Here is a 22654-nt window from a genome sequence, read left to right as displayed (position 1 = left end):
CTCAGTGCCTGCCTGCATGCCTTCCTTCACGACACCAACACCACTCGCTTGTAAAGCCAGTGGTTGCATCTGAAATGGCACCCTATTACCTACATTGTCCACCACTTTTGACCAGGGCCCATAATAGTGTCATTTGAGACTTGGGCAGTGTCCAAGCCAGAGGATCAACAGCCCCTGGGCCAAACTCCTCCTCATGGTCTACTTTCTCCAGCCAGACCTGTCCTGAGGACCCTGTGGACATTATTTATGAGGGCTCCGAGGCCACTGCATGCCACAGAAACCTGCCGTTCTTATCTGTGTCAACAGAGCACTTGCTGTCTCTTTCATGAGGACAGATGAGTAACTCATCGTAGACTCATTGAGAGGTGTTTACATGGTTAGCAGCACCCCAAAGGTGGACTCCTGCTCCACTCGTGGCCTGGGCCCATCAAAACAAGTTCCTCCTACTGAATGTATTCCATATACCCACTCCTGGTGTTGGTCTGCTCCTGGTGTTGGTCTGCTCCTGGTGTTGGTCTGCTCCTGGTGTTGGTCTGCTCCTGGTGTTGGTCTGCTCCTGGTGTTGGTCTGCTCCTGGGTTTTTTTAAGTAGCTGATCATTTATGTCCACTGCTGTTCCTCTGCGGGCATCATGTCCAGGTACATCCCACCCCCTTCACCTCTTAGTTACTTCCTACTACCGTCCTTTCCCAGCTTACCTTGTCTCACTACCTGATTATGTCAAGGCTATAGGCATCAGAGCCGTATGTTTAGAATATATGGCTCTGATATGCACTACCTGGCTTGGAATATAGTATCCACACCACCTACATAACAAATATAACATATGTTAACAACAACAAACCTGACCCTTTTGCTGCAAGTGGAAAATGATGAAGCATTGTCAGAACACATTGAACTCTGAACTGATTCCATCATGGTTAGTTCAGGCGGGCCGGTGACCTGGCTCAGGATGTATGGAGAGTGTATCTCTGTGTGTTTGTTCCTTATCACTCCCGAGACAAACAGATGAGGTAATTGCTAAAGAGAGCCTGGGTGTGGCCATCCTGTCCCCCTAGCTGAGCTCCAGTCAGAAGCTATAAGTGGGCCAGCCCTGCCAGTGGGATATGATTAAATAGGATATGGGTGCCAAGCGGACATGGGGTAATGTGCACGTTATATAAAAGCCAGGGTGATGGGTGTACTTGTGTGTGTTTAGTGATTTGGGGGGCTGCTGTGTTGTATTATGTGTTTACTGGGTGTCGGTTGGGGAAGCCCGCCCCCCTCAGGCCAGGTAATTGGCCAGCGGGTCAGGTTCCCTGGTTGTGTCAGGCAGCCCTGTATTTGAGCAGGGTTTTGGATTGTTTACTGCAGCTGAACCCAACACTATGCAGCCAGCCAGCCAGCCAAGGACAAGCTCCACAATATGTATCCAGATAGTCAGGGTTTGCTCTTTGAGTTGCTCATACAGAATTTATCACCAATAAAGGCTCAGTCCAGATAACCCACAAAAAAACTACTCGACTAACCAAGCAGAACCAAGAACCAGTGAAAATGGCGTGTGAAATTCTGCTGCACAGGTAAAGTCCCGGTGGGAAGGATGAGGGGGAGGAGGATTGTGACAGCGTGTGTGTATTGTCACATACAGTTTTGAGATTTGTAGTGTATGATAGATTAATACAGCCCCATGATGTCACAGAGGTCTTGCACAGGTAGTTAATGATGAACTTGTTAATCAGAGGACTAATTCTACACCTCCACTACTACCCCCACAGCAAGGTTGCAGGTCCGATTGACAGACGTGTTTAGTTTTCATAAGGAAAAGAGGTGTTTACGAGCTGAAAGGTCAAGCCTGGGAGAGTGTGTGTGGGGGGGGTGCTTTTCTTGAAGTACCTGCTGTCATACATCACTATTTTAGCATTTGGCTCCTGGAAGAGTTTAAGAGTCAAAGCCTAGGCTACCTGTATTTTGGAAGAAGATTGTTCTGACCTACCACTTGGAGCCCTTTTCCCTGTGATCAGGAGGTCAGCAATCTACTTTGTCAAAGAGCTATGTGGCCGATGATATGGCAGTCGTCCTCCTTACCCAAATCACTTTGGCAAAGCTGGCGAGCTTATTTCACCTCATTACGTTAGCCAAATGCATGAGGCGCTCCAGGCCTTTCTAAAGCTAGTAAAGCTTTGTGTCTTTGACTCCAAAAACCTTGGCCTGTGTTCCATCTAGTCACACATGCTGATTTCTCCACAGTCTGGGAAACAGGACTGATGAGAGGCAGTCTCATCTGATTCAGAGTGGGAGATGCACAAACAGATCTCTCAGTGCTGTGCGCTCTGGCCTGTGTCTGGCCCTGTCCAACAGCGCTCTCATTGCGGACTGCAAAATAAGATCTACCTTGGGATTCAGAGAGATGGAATGGTGCTGGTTATGTCATCTGAACTCAGTAAACCAATACTCAACTATACTCTCTCTTTCTCTCTTGAGCCATACTGGCTGCTTCGCTGGCCAAAGTCCAAATGAAGGCATCATTGTCTAGGTGTGCTGAAATTTGTACGTAACGTGTCAGAAGGGGAGGTGCGGTGCGGTGGTGGGCGACTGAGTGTCTGGCCTGTTTAGTCTCTGACAGCTTGTGGCTTCAGTGTTTATGCCTCTTACTGCACAGTCAGTGTGGAATCAGAGTGCAGCTTTTTTTCTCAGTAAACAAAAGGGGGGGGGGGGGTGACAGGTGACTCTTGTGTTAATAATTAAGGTGTTATTGAATATATTTGAGCAGCTGGGCAGAGACTGAAGTGAGAGCCAAGGGGTTATATTTTCAACACTAGAGAAAGAGCACTGAATCCTATTGACATATGGAGGTCCTGTTGGCTGTGAAAAGTGATAATGGAGATGGTGAACCCCTTTAATATTCTGTGGTGGGTCAGAGTCTCCACTGTCAGTGGTTTCACAGATCTAGCCTAAGGATAGGCTAGGATAGGTCAGGCTAGGATAGGTCAGGCTAGGATAGGTCAGGACAGGATAGTAACACCATTCTACTGTTAACCTTTGCCTGTTTTTCTGCAATGCATGCTTAAGGAGTTGACCCACCCTGTCAATATCAAACTTTAGAGTCTTTTCCCCTGGGGTGCCCCTTTCGTTGCCCCCCAAAAAGGGAAACTCCGGCTCAACCCGACACTGGCGCTAACAGTGGCGGATGTTATGCAAGCACAGATTCCTGGCATGCAACACTTTGTTTATGAGCCAGAGGGCGCATACTGCTGAATCAACCCGGCCCCTTCTTCCTGTCAGCTGCCCCAACACTGCCTGATGAGCAGAGAGGCAGGCGGTGTACTGTTTGACATTTACCCACATCATTGGAATGGACCCCGTATTTGTGTGGCATCAGGAAGGGGTTGCTATGTACAGTAAAAAGGCCTCTGACCACCCGCCCGCACGTCCTGTCCGCACGTCCTTCCTGCCCTCTGCCCATCCTTGGTGCTTCTGGGAGTGGCGATTGAGAGTGAAATTAATGACATAAGGAAAGGACATGCAGCGCTCTCATGCAGCGCTCCACAGAGGTGTGATAACTGCCTTGATACCTGGTCCTCTGGATGTACTTCCCTCCCTCAGTGGAGTTGGACCCAGGTGAAATAAATCCGTAACCTATGGGTTACTTCACTGCAGTTTCCACTGGAGCACATGAACAATCACACACACACTCATACGCTCACCCACGTCAAGCACACTCACGTCAAGCACACGCACAATCACGTCACGCACACGCACAATCACGTCACGCACACCCACATGCACAATCACGTCACGCACAATCACACGCACAATCACATCGCTCACACGCACAATCACGTCACGCACACCCACACGCACAATCACGTCACACACAATCACGTCACGCACACCACGCGCACACCTAGTCACGTCACACACACTCACAGCTACTCACACGCTCACAGCTACTCACACGCTCACAACTACACACTCGCGTCACGCACACTCGCGTCACGCATACCCACACGCCCAATCGCGTCACGCATACTCGCACTCACACGCACAATCACGTCACTCACACCCACACCTACACTCGCGTCACACACACTCACGTCACCCACGTCTCGCACAGCTAAACAGCTACACACACACACACACTCACGTCATGCACAGCTACACTCACACCATGCACACGCAGGTGGCCCAGCCAGAGCCCGGACTTGAACGTGATCGAACATCTCTGAAGAGACCTGAAAATAGCCGTGCAGCAACGCTCCCCATCCAACCTGACAGGGCTTGAGAGGATCTGTAGAGAAGAATGGGAGAAACACCCCCAAATACAGGTGTGCCAAGCTTGTAGCATCACACCCAAGAAGACTTGAGGCTGTAATCACTGCCAAAGGTGCTTCAACAGAGTACTCTGTACTCTGTAAATGTACTCTGTAAATGTACTCTGTACTCTGTAAATGGGTTATGTCTTATTTAATGGGTTATGTCTTATTTAATGGGTTATGTCTTATTTAATGGGTTATGTCTTATTTAATGGGTTATGTCTTATTTAATGGGTTATGTCTTATTTAATGGGTTATGTCTTAAATGGGTTATGTCTTTTTTTAATGGGTTAATGGGTTGTCTTTAACTTTTGCAAACATTTCTAAAGAACTGCTTTTTTCTTTGTCATTATGGGGTATTGTGTGTAGATTGAGGGGAAAAACTATAATATATTTTAGAATTAGGCTGTAAGGTAACAAAAGGGTTTGAATACTTTCCAAGTGCACTGTACGTAAACAAAATGTCCTCTGAAAACAGATAAGGGTTTGTTGCAGAGCTGGGCACAGCCAATCTATTGGGCTTAACTCTACCACTAAATGGTGACCAGGACTCTATGCAGTCTTGGATTGGGTTCTTGCCAGGGGGTGCTTGGGCTTGACCAACCACTGGCCCCTTCGTAGATGGCTATGCTAAAGCTAACCCTTTATCCATCTATGCACACTTCTGAAGTCAGGAATACAGCAGAGTTCAGTACAGCTTAATGAGCAGGGAGTTTGGTACTTAGTTAATGTAGTGCTGTATTATATATCACAGGACTTGTCCCTGGTTAACTTTATTATACCTGCCAGAGATCCGGAAATGGGTCGTGGAGGGTTCAACTCAGCTTTTCATGCTCCTAATTAGATGGATTCAGAGGGTTAGTACTGTGGCAACAGAAGTGAATACTTTAGGCTTGTGGTGTTTCTGCAGCATTATAAAGAGGACCATCCATGCTGCAGTGGGACAGCACTTCTCTTACCTCAAGAGCTCTATCGACAATGAGATCTATGAGAGCCAAGTGTGATCAGTGAACACACACACACTTACACTTACTCATAATATATTGCACTTCACACACATACAAATGCACATTGGGCTCCCGAGTGGGTCAGCGGTTTAAGGCACTGCATCTCAGTGCATGAGACGTCACAAAAGTCCCTGGTATGAATCCAGGCTGTATCACATCCGGCCATGATTGGGAGTCCCATAGGGGCGCCGCACAATTGGCTCATCCGGGTTTGGCCAGGGTAGGCAGTTAATGTAAATAAGAATTTGTTCTTAACTGACTTGCCTAGTTAAATAAATAAAATGTCAACATACATGATGCAACTATTTCGACACGTACAGAATGACATGTATCAAAGCATGCACACTTAGCCATTCACTCTAACATGCATTCCTCTGTCACCCTGTTCACCCATACTGTACATTCTGGACAGAACTGGGTGGTAGGCACCTCCAGAAAGGTTGTGTTACCACAGCTGACAGCCAGCAATGCTGATTGTTGCTCCATGGGGCTTATTATGGCTAATGACTTTGGTTCCCACAGGGCGGGCCCCAGTGAGAGGCCAGGGCCGGGGCCATACGAGGGCCTGTGTGAGAGTGAAGAGGGCCCCACAAGCAGTCCCCTGTCAGCCCCAGAGACAGAGCGCAGCCCTGAGGCCCAACAGGTCAGTCATACTGTGGAGTCAGTCACTCAAACACACACACCGCAGACAAACAACTCCACATGCTCTGGCTGTCAGCAGAATATTTACCATACTGAGCCCTGTCGCTATCAATTCATTACAAGGTTGATGCTTGTTGCTATAAGCATGGCCTTTTGTGTAGCCCATAACAAATATGTAATTCTCCTGGGAGGACTGGGGTGCTGGGAGATGAGGTTTGTCAGATACATATACTGTTCTGTTCTTGCCAAGCACAGCCAGTCCTGCCTGACAATCACCATCACACACACTATAGAACTGCCAATTCGATGCACTTTAGATATCCTACACAGAATCAGATTTCGCCTGTATAGCATAAGATGATGTCCTGGATTTGGGGGGAGACATCTGAAGAAATCTTTGTAGATGACTCGTCGTCTTCTGAAATGGCAGTCATTGGTCCATCAGTGTTCCTGGGCACCATTTTAGCTCTCCTGGCTACTGGCCTTGGATAGAGGCCTAGATAAAATGGCAGCTCGTTTACGCTGATGTCTACCCAACTTCTCCCTCTCTCCACCATCACCACAGAGATGGCTGCTGGCTGGGCTCCTCAGCCCAGATGTGGGACTCTCTCCATGGATTGGGTCACCCTCTTTAAATAGTCTGCCTGCCCCCCCAAAGAATAACCACAACACCTGTTCAGACCACACACTCCTCCCCTCTCTATACATTTATACATACAGGGCCATCTTCACCCACTTAATAGAAAGGAAAGGAGGCCACATTCCAGGAATTCAAGCTATAGCATCTCATCAATATAACCTCACAGTTTGCTGTTAATGGTGCCTCTGTTTGACAGAGAGCCTGCGTGTGCGTGTGTGAGAAATGAAGTCTAATTCTCGAGACATTGTTTTTGTTTTCTCCCAGGATTGTGACTCCCATAACGGTGCCCTGGAGGAGAGTTCTGGATTGAACCTGGACCACGCCGAGGCTCTCGTAGACACAGAGAACAATATCAACACGGCCAGGTTGGCTTTGAAGCATTTAATTGTATTGCTAAAATCCACAATTACCTCAACGGCTTAAAACACCAAGGCTTTGCTGTCTACTTTACTTCCTGCCTTCCCAGAGAAGGCTGATGGCTGGCATTCAATCAAACAAGTTGTATGCTAATCTGGATTTTGGGGATTTGTATGAGTGTTTTGTTTAGTTATTACGTAGAAAACAAACAGCCCTAAGAAGGTTTTGAAAAGACTGATGTGATGTGAGCCATCCGCTGTGAATAGACTGGAGGGAGACGTTCTACTGTAAATAGACAGACATGAGACTGTCATGTTGTCTGTCTTGTGCTGCGGAGTGGAGGACACTCGACTCGTCACTGTCTATTCTAAGCAGTTGGATACAGTGTGATCCTTCCTCCACTCAACATAAAGCAAGCATACAGACACACACACGCCTGTCCATGACGGTAGTCCTCGGTTATTGTCAGCTGATCAACGGTCACTCTAATACATTGTGCATAAGGCATTGAGTTCAATAGTCAATGGCAAAAATAGCCACAGTAACAAATTAAAACATTTGCATCACCAATGAGGTCAACCATCATACGTGCCTTTCTGTAGTTCAAATGGACCATTATTCATGTGTCTCTCTCTTGTTGTAGGCAAGAAAACCAAGCCTGTGAGAAGATGGACCAGGCTGATCTCATCGCCTGTGTAAGTGTCTATGTCAATGCCTTCTTCACGACTAGGGTCTACTGTACACTGTTTAACCCTGTCTCTCCATCCAGGTCTCTGTGTGTGAGTGTGACCAGAATGCCAACACAGACGCCAGCTGCCCCAGCGCCCAGCACCTCCACAGCCAGTGGGAAGGTAACTTTCTCACCATGGTTGTTGTGTGTTTAATACACAATGTTCCCTAAGGGACAGTTAGGATAGTGATGGAGTGAAGTGGGGGAGGCAGGTAGCCTAGTGGTTAGAGCATTGGGCCAGTAACCGAAAGGTTGCTAGATCGAATCCCCGAGCTGACATGGTAAAAATCTGTCGTTCTGTCCCTGAACAAGGCAGTTAACCCACTGTTCCTAGGCCATCATTGAAAATAAGAATTTGTTCTTAACTGACTTGCCTAGTTAAATAAAAATTAAAAATAAAAAGTCAGCGGAGACCAACCAAAATGCATATCCAAGTAAACATGGATGCAAGTGATTATGTATTGTGCTAGCTAGGTATGAAAGCACCTTAGAATGCTTGCTCAAGCTGGTTGCCTGAAACGTCAGCTCACGCGGTGTTCTCTGCCATCTCTCTCTCCCTCCTCCCTTAGCACCATCCCCAAACCATCTCCCCCTCATAGACTTCACATGTATGCACCTGCAGGGGAGAGGTCATGGTAAGTAGGAGCTCTCCATCCATCCATACTTCCTCCCTCATCATCCTAGGCCTTGTTGGACTGGGTCCCTGTCAGTGAGCCTAATCCAGAGTTCTTTGTCCTTCACCTCTCTCGCTCTCTCTTGTCTCTTCTGGGCGACCAGCTTAGGGCTCACTCAGCAAGTTCATTCTCACACCTCTCCTAATGGTTACTCCTCAGTATCTAAGAGTCATAGAGAAGAGTCAACGGCAGACCCCTTTACTTTTTCCACATTTTGTTACGACTCTAAAATGTATTATAGTTTTTTTTTACCTCCATCTACACACAATACCCCATAATGACACAGCAAAAACAGGTTGGGTTTTTTTGTTGCTAAAAACTGAAATACCACAAGTATTCAGACCCTTCACTCAGTACTTTGTTGACGCACCTTTGGCAGTGATTACAGCCTCGAGTCTTCTTGGGTATGAAGCTACAAGCTTGGCACACCTGTATTTGGGGAGTTTCTCCCATTCTTCTCTGCAGATCCTCTCAAGCTTGATCAGGTTGGATGAGGAGCGTTGCTGCACAGCTATTTTCAGGTCTCCAGAGATGTTCGAACGGGTTCAAGTCCGGGCTCTGGCTAGGCCACTCAAGGACATACATAGATTTGTCCCAAAGCCACTCCTGCGTTGTCTTGGCTGTGTGCTTAGGGTTGTTGTCCTGTTGGAAGGTGAACCTTCGCCACAGTCTGAGGTCCTGAGCGCTCGGGAGCATGTTTTCATCAAGGATCTCTCTCTGCACTAGTCTCCCAGTCTCTGCCTCTGAAAAGCATCCCCACAGCATGATGCTGCCACCACCATGCTTCACCATAGGGATGGTGCCAGGTTTCCTCCAGATGTGACACTTTGCATTTAGGCCAAAGAGTTCAATCTTTGTTTCATCAGACCCGAGAATCTTGTTTTTCATGGTCAGAGTCCTTTAGGTGCCTTTTGGCAAACTCAAAGCGGGCTGTCATGTGCCTTTTACTGAGGAGTGGCTTCCATCAGGAGTGGCTGATTTGGTGGAGTGCTGCAGAGTTGGTTGTCCTTCTGGAAGGTTCTCCCATCTCCACAGAGGAACTCTGGAGCTCTGTCGCGTTCTTGGTCACCTCCCTCCCCCGATTGCTCAGTTTGGCCAGGCGGACAGCTCTAGGAAGAGTCTTGGTGATTCCAAGCTTCTTCCATTTAAGAATGATGGAGGCCACAGCATGATTGTTACACAGGTGCACTTTGTGCTGGGAACCATAAAAGGCCACTCTAAAATATGCAGTTTTTTCACACAACACAATGCCACAGATGTTAAAATTTGAGGGTGCGTGCGATTGGCATGCTGATTGCAGGAATGTCCACCAGAGCTGTTTACAGAGAATGGAATTTTAATTTCTCTACCTTAAAGTGCATCCAACCTTGTTTTCAAGAATTTGTCAGGATGTCCAACCAGCCTCACGACTGCAGACCACGTGTATGGTGTTGTGTGGGCGAGCGGTTTGCTGTTGTGAACAGAGTGCCACATGGTGGCGGTAGGGTTATGGTATGGGCAGGCATAAGCTACGGACAATGGACACTTGCATTTTATAAATGGCAACTTGAATGCACAAAGATACCATCACGTGAACCTGAGGCCCATTGTCGTGCATTTCATTCGCTGCCATCACCTTATGTTTTAGCATGATAATGCACAGCCCCATATCGCAAGGATCTGTACACAATTCCTGGAAGCTGAACATTTCCCAGTTTTCCATGGCCTACATACTCACCAGACATGTCACCCATTGAGCAAGTTTGGGATGATCTGGATCGCTGTGTACAACAGCTTGTTCCAGTTCCTGCCAAGATCCAGCAACTTCGCACAGCCATCGAAGAGAAGTGGGACAACATTTCACAGGCTACAATCAACAGCCTGATCAACTTTATGCGAAGGAGATGTGTCGCGCTGCATGAGGCAAATGGTCACACCAGATACTGACTGGTTTTCTGATCCACGGCCCCTTCCTTTTTTTAAGGTATCTGTGACCAACAGATATCATATCTGTATTCTCATGTGAAATCCATTGATTAGGGCCTAATGAATTTATTTCAGTTGACTGATTTCCTTATGAACTGTAACTCAGTAAAAGCTTAGAAATTGTTGCATGATGCGTTGATATTTTTGTACAGTATTTATTTCAGGCCACAAAGTGTGAAATTGAGCAAACAATACCAAGATGGAAAAATCTAATGAGAGGTCTAAAGAAAGCTGAGGAAAGAACCATGTGTAGTTGTCCTAGGCCTATTTTCATATTATTCTAGCGTTGTGCAACCTAGATTCAACACATAGTAGCCTCGGCTAATCATTTATAATGACCCAGTTCTGAGGACAGCAGAGTTGCTCTGCAGCCCATGATGATTCTCGTTGACTGTCACTCGATTCATCTGCACGCTTCGGCACAGACATGCCCACACATCCTAGACAACTACACATGTCTTTAGTGCCACAGCTCCACCAGAGAGGAATAGGCTCCAAAATATACTTTATCAATAGTTCAGGTGACTCTTAGCCCTTCAGCAACCAAAGGAAAGGAGGGGTGCTAAAAGACAAAGGACTTATTAGAGGCAGAAAGGAGTTTGAGCACTCAACAAAAATGGCAGTGATTGATTTTAGTTCACTTTACAGGAGGAGACTAGGACACCAATGTGTTGGTGTCCTGTCTCAGTAGGTCCTTGAACTGCAGTGCTGTAGATGACCCTTGTTACACACTGAGACTCATCTGTGCGTTTCTTTTTGTCCCACCCAGACCCCGTGCCAGCCTTCAAGTCATGGCAGGATGAGAGTGACTCTGGTGAGGCCCAGCTGTCCCCCCTGGCCGGGCGCATGGTGCCCCTGCCCCACGAGGAGGACTCCCATCCCCTCATGGCCCGTCGCTTCCTGGACTTTGGCCACAGCCAACACTTCCTGCAGCACCCCGACGCAACCTCGCCTACTAAAGCCCACCAGGCCCTGGGGAGGTGAGAACACACTGGCTCACTCATCAGGAATGGTTATTTCTATAGACATGATGGGCGACTTTGATGTTTTCCTGTTTAGTTATTCGATCTTATAAACCGTGTTTGCAAGCCAGGATTTTGCATTGAGGCTTCAGGTGCATGGTCACCGCCTCTCACACTCTCACTCACTTGTCTCATCTAGGCCTCACCGTGCCTCCTTCACTTCCAAAGAGAGTGCTGTGAGGAACGACTCAGTCCCCCACCAGCTCACCAAAAAGCTTCAGAACCTCAAGAAGAAGATCAAACAATTTGAGGAACAGTTTGAGAAAGAGAGGAACTACAAGGTTAGATACAGTGCATTCGGAAAGTATTCAGACCCCTTGACTTTTTCCACATTTTGTTACGTTACAGCCTTATTATAAAATTGATTAAATTGTTTTTATCCCTCGTCAATTTACACACAATACTCCATAATGACAAAGAAAAAACATGTTTTTAGAAATTTTTGCAAATGTATAAAAAAAAAAAAAAAAACATAAATATCACAGTTACATAAGTATTCAGACCCTTTACTCAGTACTTTGTTGAAGCACCTTTAGCAGCGATTACAGCCTCAAGTCTTCTTGGGTATGACGCTACAAGCTTGGCACACCATAATTTGGGGAGTTTCTCCCATTCTCTTCTGCAAATCCTCTCAAGCTCTGTCAGGTTGGATGGGGAGTGTCACTGCACAGCTATTTTCAGGTCTCTCCAGAGATGTTCGATTGGATTCAAGTCCGGACTCTGGCTGGGCCACTCAAGGACATGCATAGACTTGTCACGAAGCCACTCCTGCATTGTCTTGGCTGTGTGCTTACAGTAATTGTCCTTGTGGGAGGTGAACCTTCACCCCAGCCTGAGGTCCTGAGCACACTGAAGCAGGTTTTCATCAATAATCTTTCTGTACTTTGCTCTGTTCATCTTTCCCTCAATCCTGACTAGTCGCCCAGTACCTGCTGCTGAAAAGCATCCCCACAGCATGACGCTGCCAAAACCATGCTTTACCGTAAAGAGGGTGCCAGGTTTAAGTGCCTTTTGGCAAACTCCAAGCAGGCTGTCATGTGCCTTTTCCATCTGGCCACTCTACCATAAAGGCCTGCTTGGTGGAGTGCTGCAAAGATGGTTGTCCTTCTGGAAGGTTCTTCCACTCCACAGATGAACTCTGGTGCTCTTTCAGAGTGACCATCAGGTTCTTGGTCACCACCCTGACCAAGGCCCTTCTCCCCAATTGCTCAGTTTGGCTGGGGAGCCAGCTCTAGGATCTTGGTGGATCCAAACTGCTTCAATTTAAGAATAATAGAGGCAACTGTGTTCTTGGGGACCTTCAATGCTGCAGAAATGTTTTGGTACCCTTCCGCAGATCTGAGTCTTGACACAATCCTGTCTCGGAGCTCTACGGACAGTTCCTTCAACCTCATGGCTTGGTTTTTGCTCTGACATGCATTGTCAACTGTGGGACCTTAAATAGACAGGTGTGCCTTTTCCACAAAATAATAGTGAAGACATCAAAACTATGAAATAACACCTATGGAATCATGTAGTAACCAAAAACGTGTTAAACAAATCCAAATATTTTCTATATTTGATTCCTTAAAGTAGCCACCATTTCCCTTGACAACTTTTCACGCTCTTGGCATTCTCTCAACCAGCTTCATAAGTTAGTCACTTGGAATGCATTTCAATTAACAGGTGTGCCTTGTTAAAAGTTAATTTGTGGAATTTCTTTCCTTAATGCGTTTGAGCCAATCAGTTGTGTTGTGACATGGTAGGGTTGGTATACAGAAGATGGCCCTATTTGGTAAAAGAACAGCTCAAATAAACAAAGAGAAACGACAGTCCATTACTTTAAGACATGGTCAGTCAATCCGGAAAATTTCAAGAACTTTGAAAGTTTCTTCAAGTGCAGTTGCAAAAACCATCAAGCGCTATGATGAAACTGTCTCTCATGAAGACCGGAGTTACCTCTGCTGCAGAAGATAAATTCATTAGCGTTAACTGCACCTCAGATTGGAGCCCAAATAAATGCTAACTACTACAGAACACCAATAATAAGAAGAGACTTGTTTGGGCTAAGAAACACGAGCAATGGACATTAGACCGGTGGAAATTTTGGTTCCAACCGCCGTGTCTTTGAGACACAGAGTAAATGAACGGATGATCTCTGCATGTGTGATCCCACCATGAAGCATGGAGGAGGTGGTGTGATGGTGCTTTGCTGGGGACACTGATTTATTTAGAATTCAAGGCACACTTAACCAGCATGGCTACCACAGCACTCTGCAGCGATACACCATCCCATCTGGTTTGTTCTTAGTGGTACTGTCATTTGTTTTTCAACAGGACAATGACCCAACACACCTACAGGCTGTGTAAGGGCTATTTGACCAAGAAGGAGAGTGGTGGAGTGCTACATCAGATGACCTGGCGTCCACAATCCACCGGCCTCAACCCAGTTGAGATGGCCCAGAGTTACCTCTGCTGCAGAGGATAAGTTCATTAGTTACCAGCCTCAGAAATTGCAGCCCAAATAAATGCTTCAGAGTTCAAGCAACAGACACATCTCAACATGAACTGTTCAGAGGTCGAATGGTCAGGCCTTCATGGTCAAATTGCTGAAAAGAAACCACTACTTTTTATTTAACATTTATTGAACTTGGTAAGTCAGTTAAGAACAAATTCTTATTAACAATGAAGGCCTACACAGATTTCCACGGTCTACTACTGAAGGACACTGATAATAAGAAGAGCCTTGCTTTTGCCAAGTAACACGAGCAATGGACAATAGACCGGGGGATTTTTGGTTCCAACCGCAATGTTTTTTTGAGACGCAGAGTAGGTGAACGGATGATCTACGCATGTGGTGTTCCCACTGTGAAGCATGGAGGTGGTGTGGGGGTGCTTTGCTGGTGACACTCTGATTTATTTAGAATTCAAGGCACTCTTAGCAAGCGTGGCTACCACAGCATTCTGCAGCGATATCCCATCTGGTTTGCCAACACACCTCCAGGCTGTGTAAGGGCTATTTGACCAAGAAGGAGAGTGATGGCGTGCTGCATCAGATGACCTGGCCTACACAATGACCTGACCTCAACCCAATTTGTGATGGTTTGGGATGAGTTGAACCGCAGAGTGAATGAAAAGCAGCCTATTGCTCAGCATATCTGGGAACTCCATCAAGGCTGTTGAAATAGCATTCCAGGTGAAGCTGTTTGAGAGAATGCCAAGAATGTGCAAATCTGTCATCAAGGCAAAGGGTGGCTACTTTGAATAATCACTTTTTTGGTTACTACATGATTCCATGTGTTATTTCATAGTGTTCATGTAGAAAGTAGTACAAATAAAGAAACCCTTGAATGAGTAGGTGTGTCCACATTTTTGACAGGTACTGTATGTAAATAAAGTTTGTTCTAAATGTTTTATTTATGTGCAACAAATTATGAAAACCTGTTTTCACTTTGTCATTATGGGGTGTAGATTGAGGGGAAACCATTTTATCAATTTTAGAAAAAGGCTAACGTAACAAAATGTGGAAAAAGTCAACTGGGCTGAATTCTTTCCAAATGCACAGTAGATACTGTGATATGAGGAACAGTTTGAGAGAGTGAAAATACAAGTGTGTGTGTGTGTATTGCAATATGAGGAACAAGTTCATGCTTCGAATAAATGCACAGTATGCAATCAGCTGGCAGGATGCCATTCATCAGTATTCACTGTTCTCCCCACAGCCGTCCCATGGTGATAGTGCAGCTAACCCAAAGGTCCTCAAGTGGATGACCGACCTCACCAAAATCCGCAAACAGTTAAAAGGTGAGAGCAGTCTCTGTCTGCATGGTTGTGTTGGGGGGAGTGGGAGGGTGCTTGGTTCCATGGCAGGGGTGTGGGGTTGGTTGGGTTGGACTCAGCTTGGCGGGTAAACTTTTGTGTGCCATCCTGTTCCTCCCCTGGGCAACCTGGTCCTGCCCTGACCCGCCTGCCTGACTGCCCAGTCCAGTGGTGGCGGAGCTGGGTCAGTCTCATCAATGCATGGGTATTACAGTGCACACCAACTGTGGCTCTAACATAATGGCCTTCCCTCACTGTGTTGGTCCATTGTGAAAGTCCCCCCTCATCCATCTATATCAATTCCATTTGAACACCCCCCCCCCCCCCCCCAATCGGGAGATGCAAAGCCGAATAAGTGTCTCTCTCTTCTTTAAAATTCTAAAACCGGACGTCCCCCAACTGCAGGAAGACAGCATCTCTTTCTCAAAGGGTCCCTGAGGCACCAGGCGGTGCTTCAGTCATACAGACGCCACCAAACCTCCTCCACCTCCGCCCCGAACACACCCCATTTTACACTTGCACGTCCCCTCACTGCCTCTAAACAGACACCCTACCTATGTAAGTACATTAACAGCAGTAAGTAGAAACCAATACTTCCAACTGAAGGTAGACTCTCTGTTCTTTCTCTCTTCTCTTAGCTCTCTCTCTCTCGCTTGCTCTCCCTCTCAATTAAATTCAAAGGGCTTTATTGGCATGGGAAACATATGTTTAAATTGCAACGCAAGTGAAATAAACAAAAGTGACAAAATCCACTGGTAACGTAACACAAGCACATCCCCCAGTCTGGGGTTTGGCAGTATGTCATGTAGTGGAGTAATTTGGGTGTAAATCCTGCGGCGAACAGGGTGGGAGTCTCTAGCCAGAGTGTGGAAGCTGGATTCCAACAGTTATTATTTTGAATGGATATGGTCCTTGAGAACATGCCTTTTGGAACATTGTAAAATTAATTTAGTGCAGACTGACTGGTTTATTTGATTTGCTGCTCATTCATCCGTATGCTCCTGTGGCTTTAGACAGACCTTTAGCAGTGGCTAGTCTGGTGTGTTTGTGTCTGTGGACATATGGTTGATTGTCAGGGCTATCCTCTTTCTCTGTCTCTGGTTGACAGACAGGAGGACTCATGGTAGCTGCAATAACAGCCCATCAAGCTCCTGTATGTCCACTGTTACTAATGTTAATTAACCCCTCTGTTCCTCAGTCACCCTCACGTTTCTTCTCTTTACCTCTCTCTCCCACTCAGATGCCAAACACAAGGAGGCTGAGCTGACCCCTCAGACGCGGCCACGCAGCAACACCTTGCCCAAGAGCTTTGGTTCCACCCTGGACCAGGCAGGCCACGATGTTGGTGGAGAGGCCAAGGGCCACCAACCCACCAGAGAGGAGACCCTGAACCTCATCCAGAGCCGCGTCAAAGGCAAGAGAGAGGACGACGGCTGGCCAGAGGACACCAAGGTGAGACAGGGGAAAAATACACTGTCTACAACCAGATAGTGAACAGTTCTGTCCTAAAACGTAATGGTCCCTGTGATAGCTGGAAAGCCATAGCAGACAATTTATGGAATGAATGTAAAAAATGGTTCTTTCCCTGTAGAAAATGACCAAGGAGCAGCTGTCGTGTGAGAAGACGGTCCTACAGAAGAACCTCCTGCACTATGAGGGACTCCATGGTCGACCTGTGACCAGAGAGGAGAGGCTGGTGGTCAAACCGCTGTACGACCGCTACCGTCTGGTCAAGCAGATGCTCACCCGCGCCAGCATCACCCCCATCATCGCTTCCCCCTCCAGCAAGCGACGCAACCACACCCTGCAACCCATCATCGAGGGAGAGACTGCCCACTTCTGTGACGAGATCAAAGAGGAGGAGGAGGGTGAAGTGGAGGAAGAGGAGGCCACATCCAAGGAGGAGGAAGAGAGCAGTGTGGAGCTCCAGAGCTTGGGGTCAGAGGTGATCATGGCTCTAGACCCAGTGTTCCAGCCCCAGACCAGCTCCCAGAGACACAGAGACAGCCTGCTCATGCCCAAGATGGAGGAAACTTCCGGGAAACTGGCCCTGGACCTGCGCCTGTCCAGCGCCAATGCCTCGTCAATGTGAGCATGCACACCTACACGCGCACACACACATCACATCTGCATGCCACTACACTCCATTCACAACAGCCTCCTCATTCCTCAATAATCTGGTACAGTCACCAGTGTAATGCCATGTAGTTTACTACACACAACTGCACATCCAATTCCGAAAACGTCGGCCGTGGAGGTTAAATGGGCTCCAGCTCTGGCTGTCATATGACGTGTATTTAAAGCACCTGGAACAGGGTTGATGGCTATTAGAGGAGCTGGTCTGAGGAGTGTAAACTGGATAAGGCAGTAAATCTAGCTAGGGGCGTGAGGGAGCACATAGCCCCGGCCGGCAGGGTAGCCTAGTGGTTAGGGCGTTGGGCCAGTAAGCGAAAGGTTGCTGGATCGAATCCCCAAGCTGACAAGGTAAAAATCATTCGTTCTGCCCCTGAACAAGGCAGTTAACCCATACATAAATAGAATCAATTTAGTCTGCTCTGTCAAATATCAAATCATAGACTTAATTATAATATAATAAACACAGAATTATGAGCCGTGGGTCATTAATATGGTCAAATCTGGGAACTATCATTTCTAAAACCAAACGTTTATTCTTTCAGTGAAATACTGAACTGTTCCGGATTTTATCTAACGAGTGGCATCCCTAAGTCTGAATATTGCTGTTACATTGCACAACCTTCAATGTTATTTCATAATTATGTAAAATTCTGGCAAATTAATTACGATCTTTGTTAGGAAGAAATGGTCTTCACACAGTTCGCAACGAGCCAAGCGGCCCAAACTGCTGCATATACCCTGACTCTGCTTGCACTGAACGCAAGAGAAGTGACACAATTTCCCTAGTTAAAAGAAATTCATGTTAGCAGGCAATGTTGACTAAATATGCAGATTTTTAAAAAATATACTTGTGTATTGATTTTTTTAAATACACTTGTGTATTGATTTTAAGGCATTGATGTTTATGGTTAGGTACACTTTGGTGCAACAACAGTGTTTTCTTTGCGAATGCGCTTGTTAAATCATCACCCGTTTGGCGAAGTAGGCTGCGATTCGATGATAAATTAACAGGCACCGCATAGATTATATGCAACGCAGGACAAGCTAGATGACCTAGTAATATCATCGACAATGTGTGATTATGTTAAGATTTGATTGTTTTTTTATAAAATAAGTTTAATGTTAACTAGCAACTTACCTTGGCTCCTTGCTGCACTCGCGTAACAGGTGGTCAGCCTGCCATGCAGTTTCCTCGTGGAGTCCAAAAAATGCAGATTACCGATTATGAAAACTTGAAATAGGCCCTGCCGATTAATCGGTCGACTACATATAGATAGATATCTATACAGTACCAGTCAAAAGTTGACACACCTACTCATTCAAGGGTTTTTCTTTATTTTTACTATTTTCTACATTACATCAAAACTATGAAATGACACATATAGAATCATGTAGGAACCAAAAAAGTGTTAAATCTAAAACATTTTCAAATTTATTTTTCAAAGTAGCCTTGCCTTGACAACTTTGCACACTTTTGGCATTCTCTCAACCAGCTTCATGAGGAATGCTTTTCCAACAGTCTTGAACGAGTTCCCTGCTTTTCCTTCACTCTGCTGTCCAACTCATCCCAAACCATTGCAACTGGGTTGAGGTCTGTGGATTGTGGACACCAGGTCATCTGATGTAGCACTCCATCACTCTCCTTCTTGGTCAAATAGCCCTTAAACAGCGTGGGGGTGTGTTTTGGGTCATTGTCCTGTTGAAAAACAAATGATAGTACCACTAAGCGCAAGCGCAAACCAGATGGGATGGTGTTTCACTGCAGAATGCTGTGGTAGCCATGCTGGTTAAGTGTGCCTTGAGTTTTAAATAAATCAGTGTCCCCAGCAAAGCACCATCACACCACCTGCTTCATGGTGTGACCACACATGCAGAGATCATCTGTTCATCTCCTCTGCGTCTCATAAAGACACGGCGGTTGGAACCAAAGTTTCCACCGGTCTAATGTCCTTTGCTCGTGTTTCTTGGCCCAAACAAGTCTCTTCTTCTTATTGGTGTTCTGTAGTAGTTAGCATTTATTTGGGCTGCAATCTGAGGTGCAGTTAACGATAATGAATTTATCCTCTGCAGCAGAGGTAACTCTGGGTCTTCCTTTCCTGTGGCGGTCCTCATGAGAGCCAGTTTCATCATAGCGCTTGATGGTTTTTGTGACTGCACTTGAAGAAACGTTTAAATTTCTTGACATTTTCCGGATTGACTCACCTTCATGTCTTAAAGTAATGATGGACTGTTGTTTCTCTTTGTTTATTTGAGCTGTTCTTTTACCAAATAGGGCCATCTTCTGTATACCACCCCTACCTTGTCACTGATTGGCTCAAACGCATTAAGGAAAGAAATTCCACAAATTAACTTTTAACAAGGCACACCTGTTAATTGAAATGCATTCCAGGTGACTACTTCATGAAGCTGGTTGAGAGAATGCCAAGAGTGTGCAAAGCTGTCATCAAGGAAAAGGGTGGCTGGCTACTTTGAATAATCTCAAAATTGATGTGTTTAACACCTTTTTTTTTTTCTTTTTTTTTTGGTTACTACATGATTCCACGTGTGTTATTTCATAGTTTTGATGTCTTCATTATTATTCTACAATGTAAAAAATAAAAATAAAAACCCTTGAATGAGTAGGTGTCTGTTTGACTGTTACACACACACACACACACTGTGTTCTGCATTTCATTCTGTGATGAAACCCCTGGTTGAGATTGTCATGATGACCCCTCCTGTACAGGCCTGAGCTCCTGGAGCAGCTGTGGAAGGCCCGGGCTGAAAAGAAGAAGCTAAGGAACACCATCCGGCAGTTTGAGGATGAGTTCTACCAGCAGAACGGCAGGTCGGTACACACACACACCTACATACAGTGCATTCGGAAATTATTTAGACCCCTTGACATTTTCCACATTTTGTTAGCCTTACTTTTATCCATATTTAAATGTTTGTCCCTCATCAATCTACACACGATACCCCATAATGACAAAGCGAAAACAGGTTTTTATAAATGTTTGCAAATGTATTAAACATTAAAACAGAATTACCTTATTTACATAAGTATTCAGATCCTTTTCTATGAGACTCGAAATTGTGGTAAATTATATTAATATAATTTATATAATATAAGGTCCCACAGTTGATAGTGCATGTCAGAGCAAAAACCAAGCCATGAGGTTGAAGTAATTGTAGAGCTCCTAGACAGGATTGTCAAAGCACAAAAAATGTCTGCAGCATTGAAGGTCCCCAAGAACACAGTGGTCTCCATCATTCTTAAATGGAAGAAGTTTGGAACCACCAAGACTCTTCCTAGTGCTGGCCGCCCGGCATAACTGAGCAATCAGGGAAGAAGGGCTTTGATCAGGGAGGTGACCAATAACTCGATGGTCACTCTGACAGAGCTCCAGTTTTCCAAATGGCACCTAAAGGACTCTGACCATGAGAAAAAAGATTGTCTGGTCTGATAAAACCAAGATCAGCTCTTTGGCCTGAATGCCAAGTGTCACGTCTGGAGGAATCCTGGCACCATTCCTACAGTGAAGCATGGTGGTGGCAGCTTCATGCTGTGGGGATATTTTTCAGCTGTAGAGACTGGGAGACTACTCAGGATCGAGGGAAAGATGAACAGAGCAAAGTACAGAGGGATCCTTGATGAAAACCTGCTCCCGAGCGCTTAGGACCTCATACTGGGGGCGAAGGTTCACATTCCAACAGAACAACGACCCAAAGCACATAGCCAAGACAACACAGGAGTGGATTTGGGACAAGTCTCTGAATGTCCTTGAGTGGCCCAGCCAGAGCCCGGACTTGAACCTGATCTAACGTCTCTGGAGAGACCTGAAAATAGCTATGCAGCGATGCTCCCCATCCCTTGAGAGGATCTGCAGAGAAACTCACCAAACACAGGTGTGCCAAGCTTGTAGCTTCACACCTAAGAAGACTTGAGGCTGTCATCTCTGCCAAAGGTGCTTCAACAGAGTACTGAGTAAAGGGTCTGAATACTTATGTAAATGTGATATTTCAGTAGTTTTTTTTTATACATTTGCAAACATTTCTTAAAAACCTGTTTGCTTTGTCATTATGGGGTATTATGTGTAAATTGATGAGGGAAAATAATTGAAACTATTTTAGAATAAGGCTGTAGTGTGGAAAAAGTAAAGGGGTCTGAATGCTTTAGGAATGCACTCTACAGGGATGCTGAAGCTTTAGTACCTGTGTCAACCCCCCACCGTGACAGATGAAGCGCTTGGGATGACTAGTTGAGTTGTCTCAGACAGTGCTCCTGTCTTATTTACTACAACAGTTTCTTTGTTTATGATTGTTCAGCCTTCCGACGCATTAGACAACCGGCACGTATCAAACTGGTGTCTCAGGCCTTCTCCCTTTCCCTCGACAGGAACGTCCAGAAGGAGGACAGGCTACCCATGATGGACGAGTACAAAGAGTATAAACGGCTCAAAGCCAAACTGCGCCTGCTGGAGGTGCTCATCAGCAAGCAGGATTCCTCGAAGTCTATCTAGAGCGAGAAGACGGAGGGAGGCCACCCTGCTTCCCTCCATCCACCTGACTGAAGGTCCCCCATCTCACCACGGACTGACATGTCACCCCTCCATTATCAACCATCCTCCTACCTGCACCCGAGAGACGGCACAGCATCCACCGTATCTCACTACTGTCTCCCCAAAACCACCCATCAGATTCTGCCATCCCCAGCTAATGTTCAGTGTAGGCTCCTTTCTAAGGACTCTGATGAAGAGACCTCTTCATCCCACCAGTCAAGACTCTACACACCCTTTTGATTTCTTTCTACCTGTTTCATTCAGAGGAATTCCCTCTTCCTCTTTAGAGTTTAGTGTTTGTTTAAACTTAAGTTTTTTCATTAACTTCATGTATGTTAGTTTCTCATACTGAGAAATCCTATTTAACAGGAGCGTGTAGTGTGTTGTAGTCGCCTGGCCACAAAATTAACTCTCCCTCCCCCAGAGCAAGGACACTGCTCATTCTATTTCCGATATTGATTCAGTTAACCAACTCCACTGTCATCATTCAACACTAGGATGTTTTTTGTGTCGTCTTGAGTGAGATCTTTTTGGAAAAAGTAATTAATGTATGTTTTCTTGTACATAAATATTTACACGTGTTTGTATGTCATTTTTCTTTAATGAAGAGATTCTCTCAAGTTTGAAAACGAACTTAGTTTTAAGTGTCTTATGCTATTCCAATTGTTCTATTATTACACAATTGCCACTATGGAAACTGAGCGAGTTTTATCAGTTGGGACTGGTTGTGCTCATCCTTTCTGTTTTAATATTCAGTCATCACTGAAAGGAGTTTGACACCAGGTGGGCAGGACAGCCAGTTAGGTTCATCACTTAGCATTGTTACCTTAACCGTCTGCATTTTGGCAATA

General features: G+C 45.8%; 1 protein-coding gene across 3 annotated transcripts in view; it reads left to right on the top strand.

Annotated features, from left to right (window-relative positions):
* LOC115129312 (protein FAM13B-like) overlaps positions 1-22384 on the top strand; it is a 64111-nt gene extending 41727 nt beyond the window's left edge. The window contains exons 8-20 of one of the 3 annotated variants that reach the window (XM_029659522.2): positions 5821-5941; positions 6845-6945; positions 7581-7632; positions 7707-7788; positions 8237-8302; positions 11076-11286; positions 11468-11609; positions 15030-15111; positions 15532-15684; positions 16367-16578; positions 16718-17214; positions 19988-20089; positions 21641-22384. In XM_029659522.2, coding sequence (XP_029515382.2) covers positions 5821-5941; positions 6845-6945; positions 7581-7632; positions 7707-7788; positions 8237-8302; positions 11076-11286; positions 11468-11609; positions 15030-15111; positions 15532-15684; positions 16367-16578; positions 16718-17214; positions 19988-20089; positions 21641-21764 — 1945 coding nt within the window. In that variant the 3' untranslated portion in view covers positions 21765-22384. The remainder of the gene's footprint in view (positions 1-5820; positions 5942-6844; positions 6946-7580; positions 7633-7706; positions 7789-8236; positions 8303-11075; positions 11287-11467; positions 11610-15029; positions 15112-15531; positions 15685-16366; positions 16579-16717; positions 17215-19987; positions 20090-21640) is intronic. The other 2 variants (XM_065018505.1, XM_065018506.1) reach the window with 2 other exon arrangements.
* The last annotated feature ends 270 nt before the right edge of the window (positions 22385-22654 follow it).

Source organism: Oncorhynchus nerka, linkage group LG5 (genome assembly GCF_034236695.1).
Source record: "Oncorhynchus nerka isolate Pitt River linkage group LG5, Oner_Uvic_2.0, whole genome shotgun sequence".
Classification (NCBI taxonomy): Eukaryota; Metazoa; Chordata; class Actinopteri; order Salmoniformes; family Salmonidae; genus Oncorhynchus; species Oncorhynchus nerka.
This window is presented reverse-complemented; position numbering and strand designations above follow the sequence as displayed.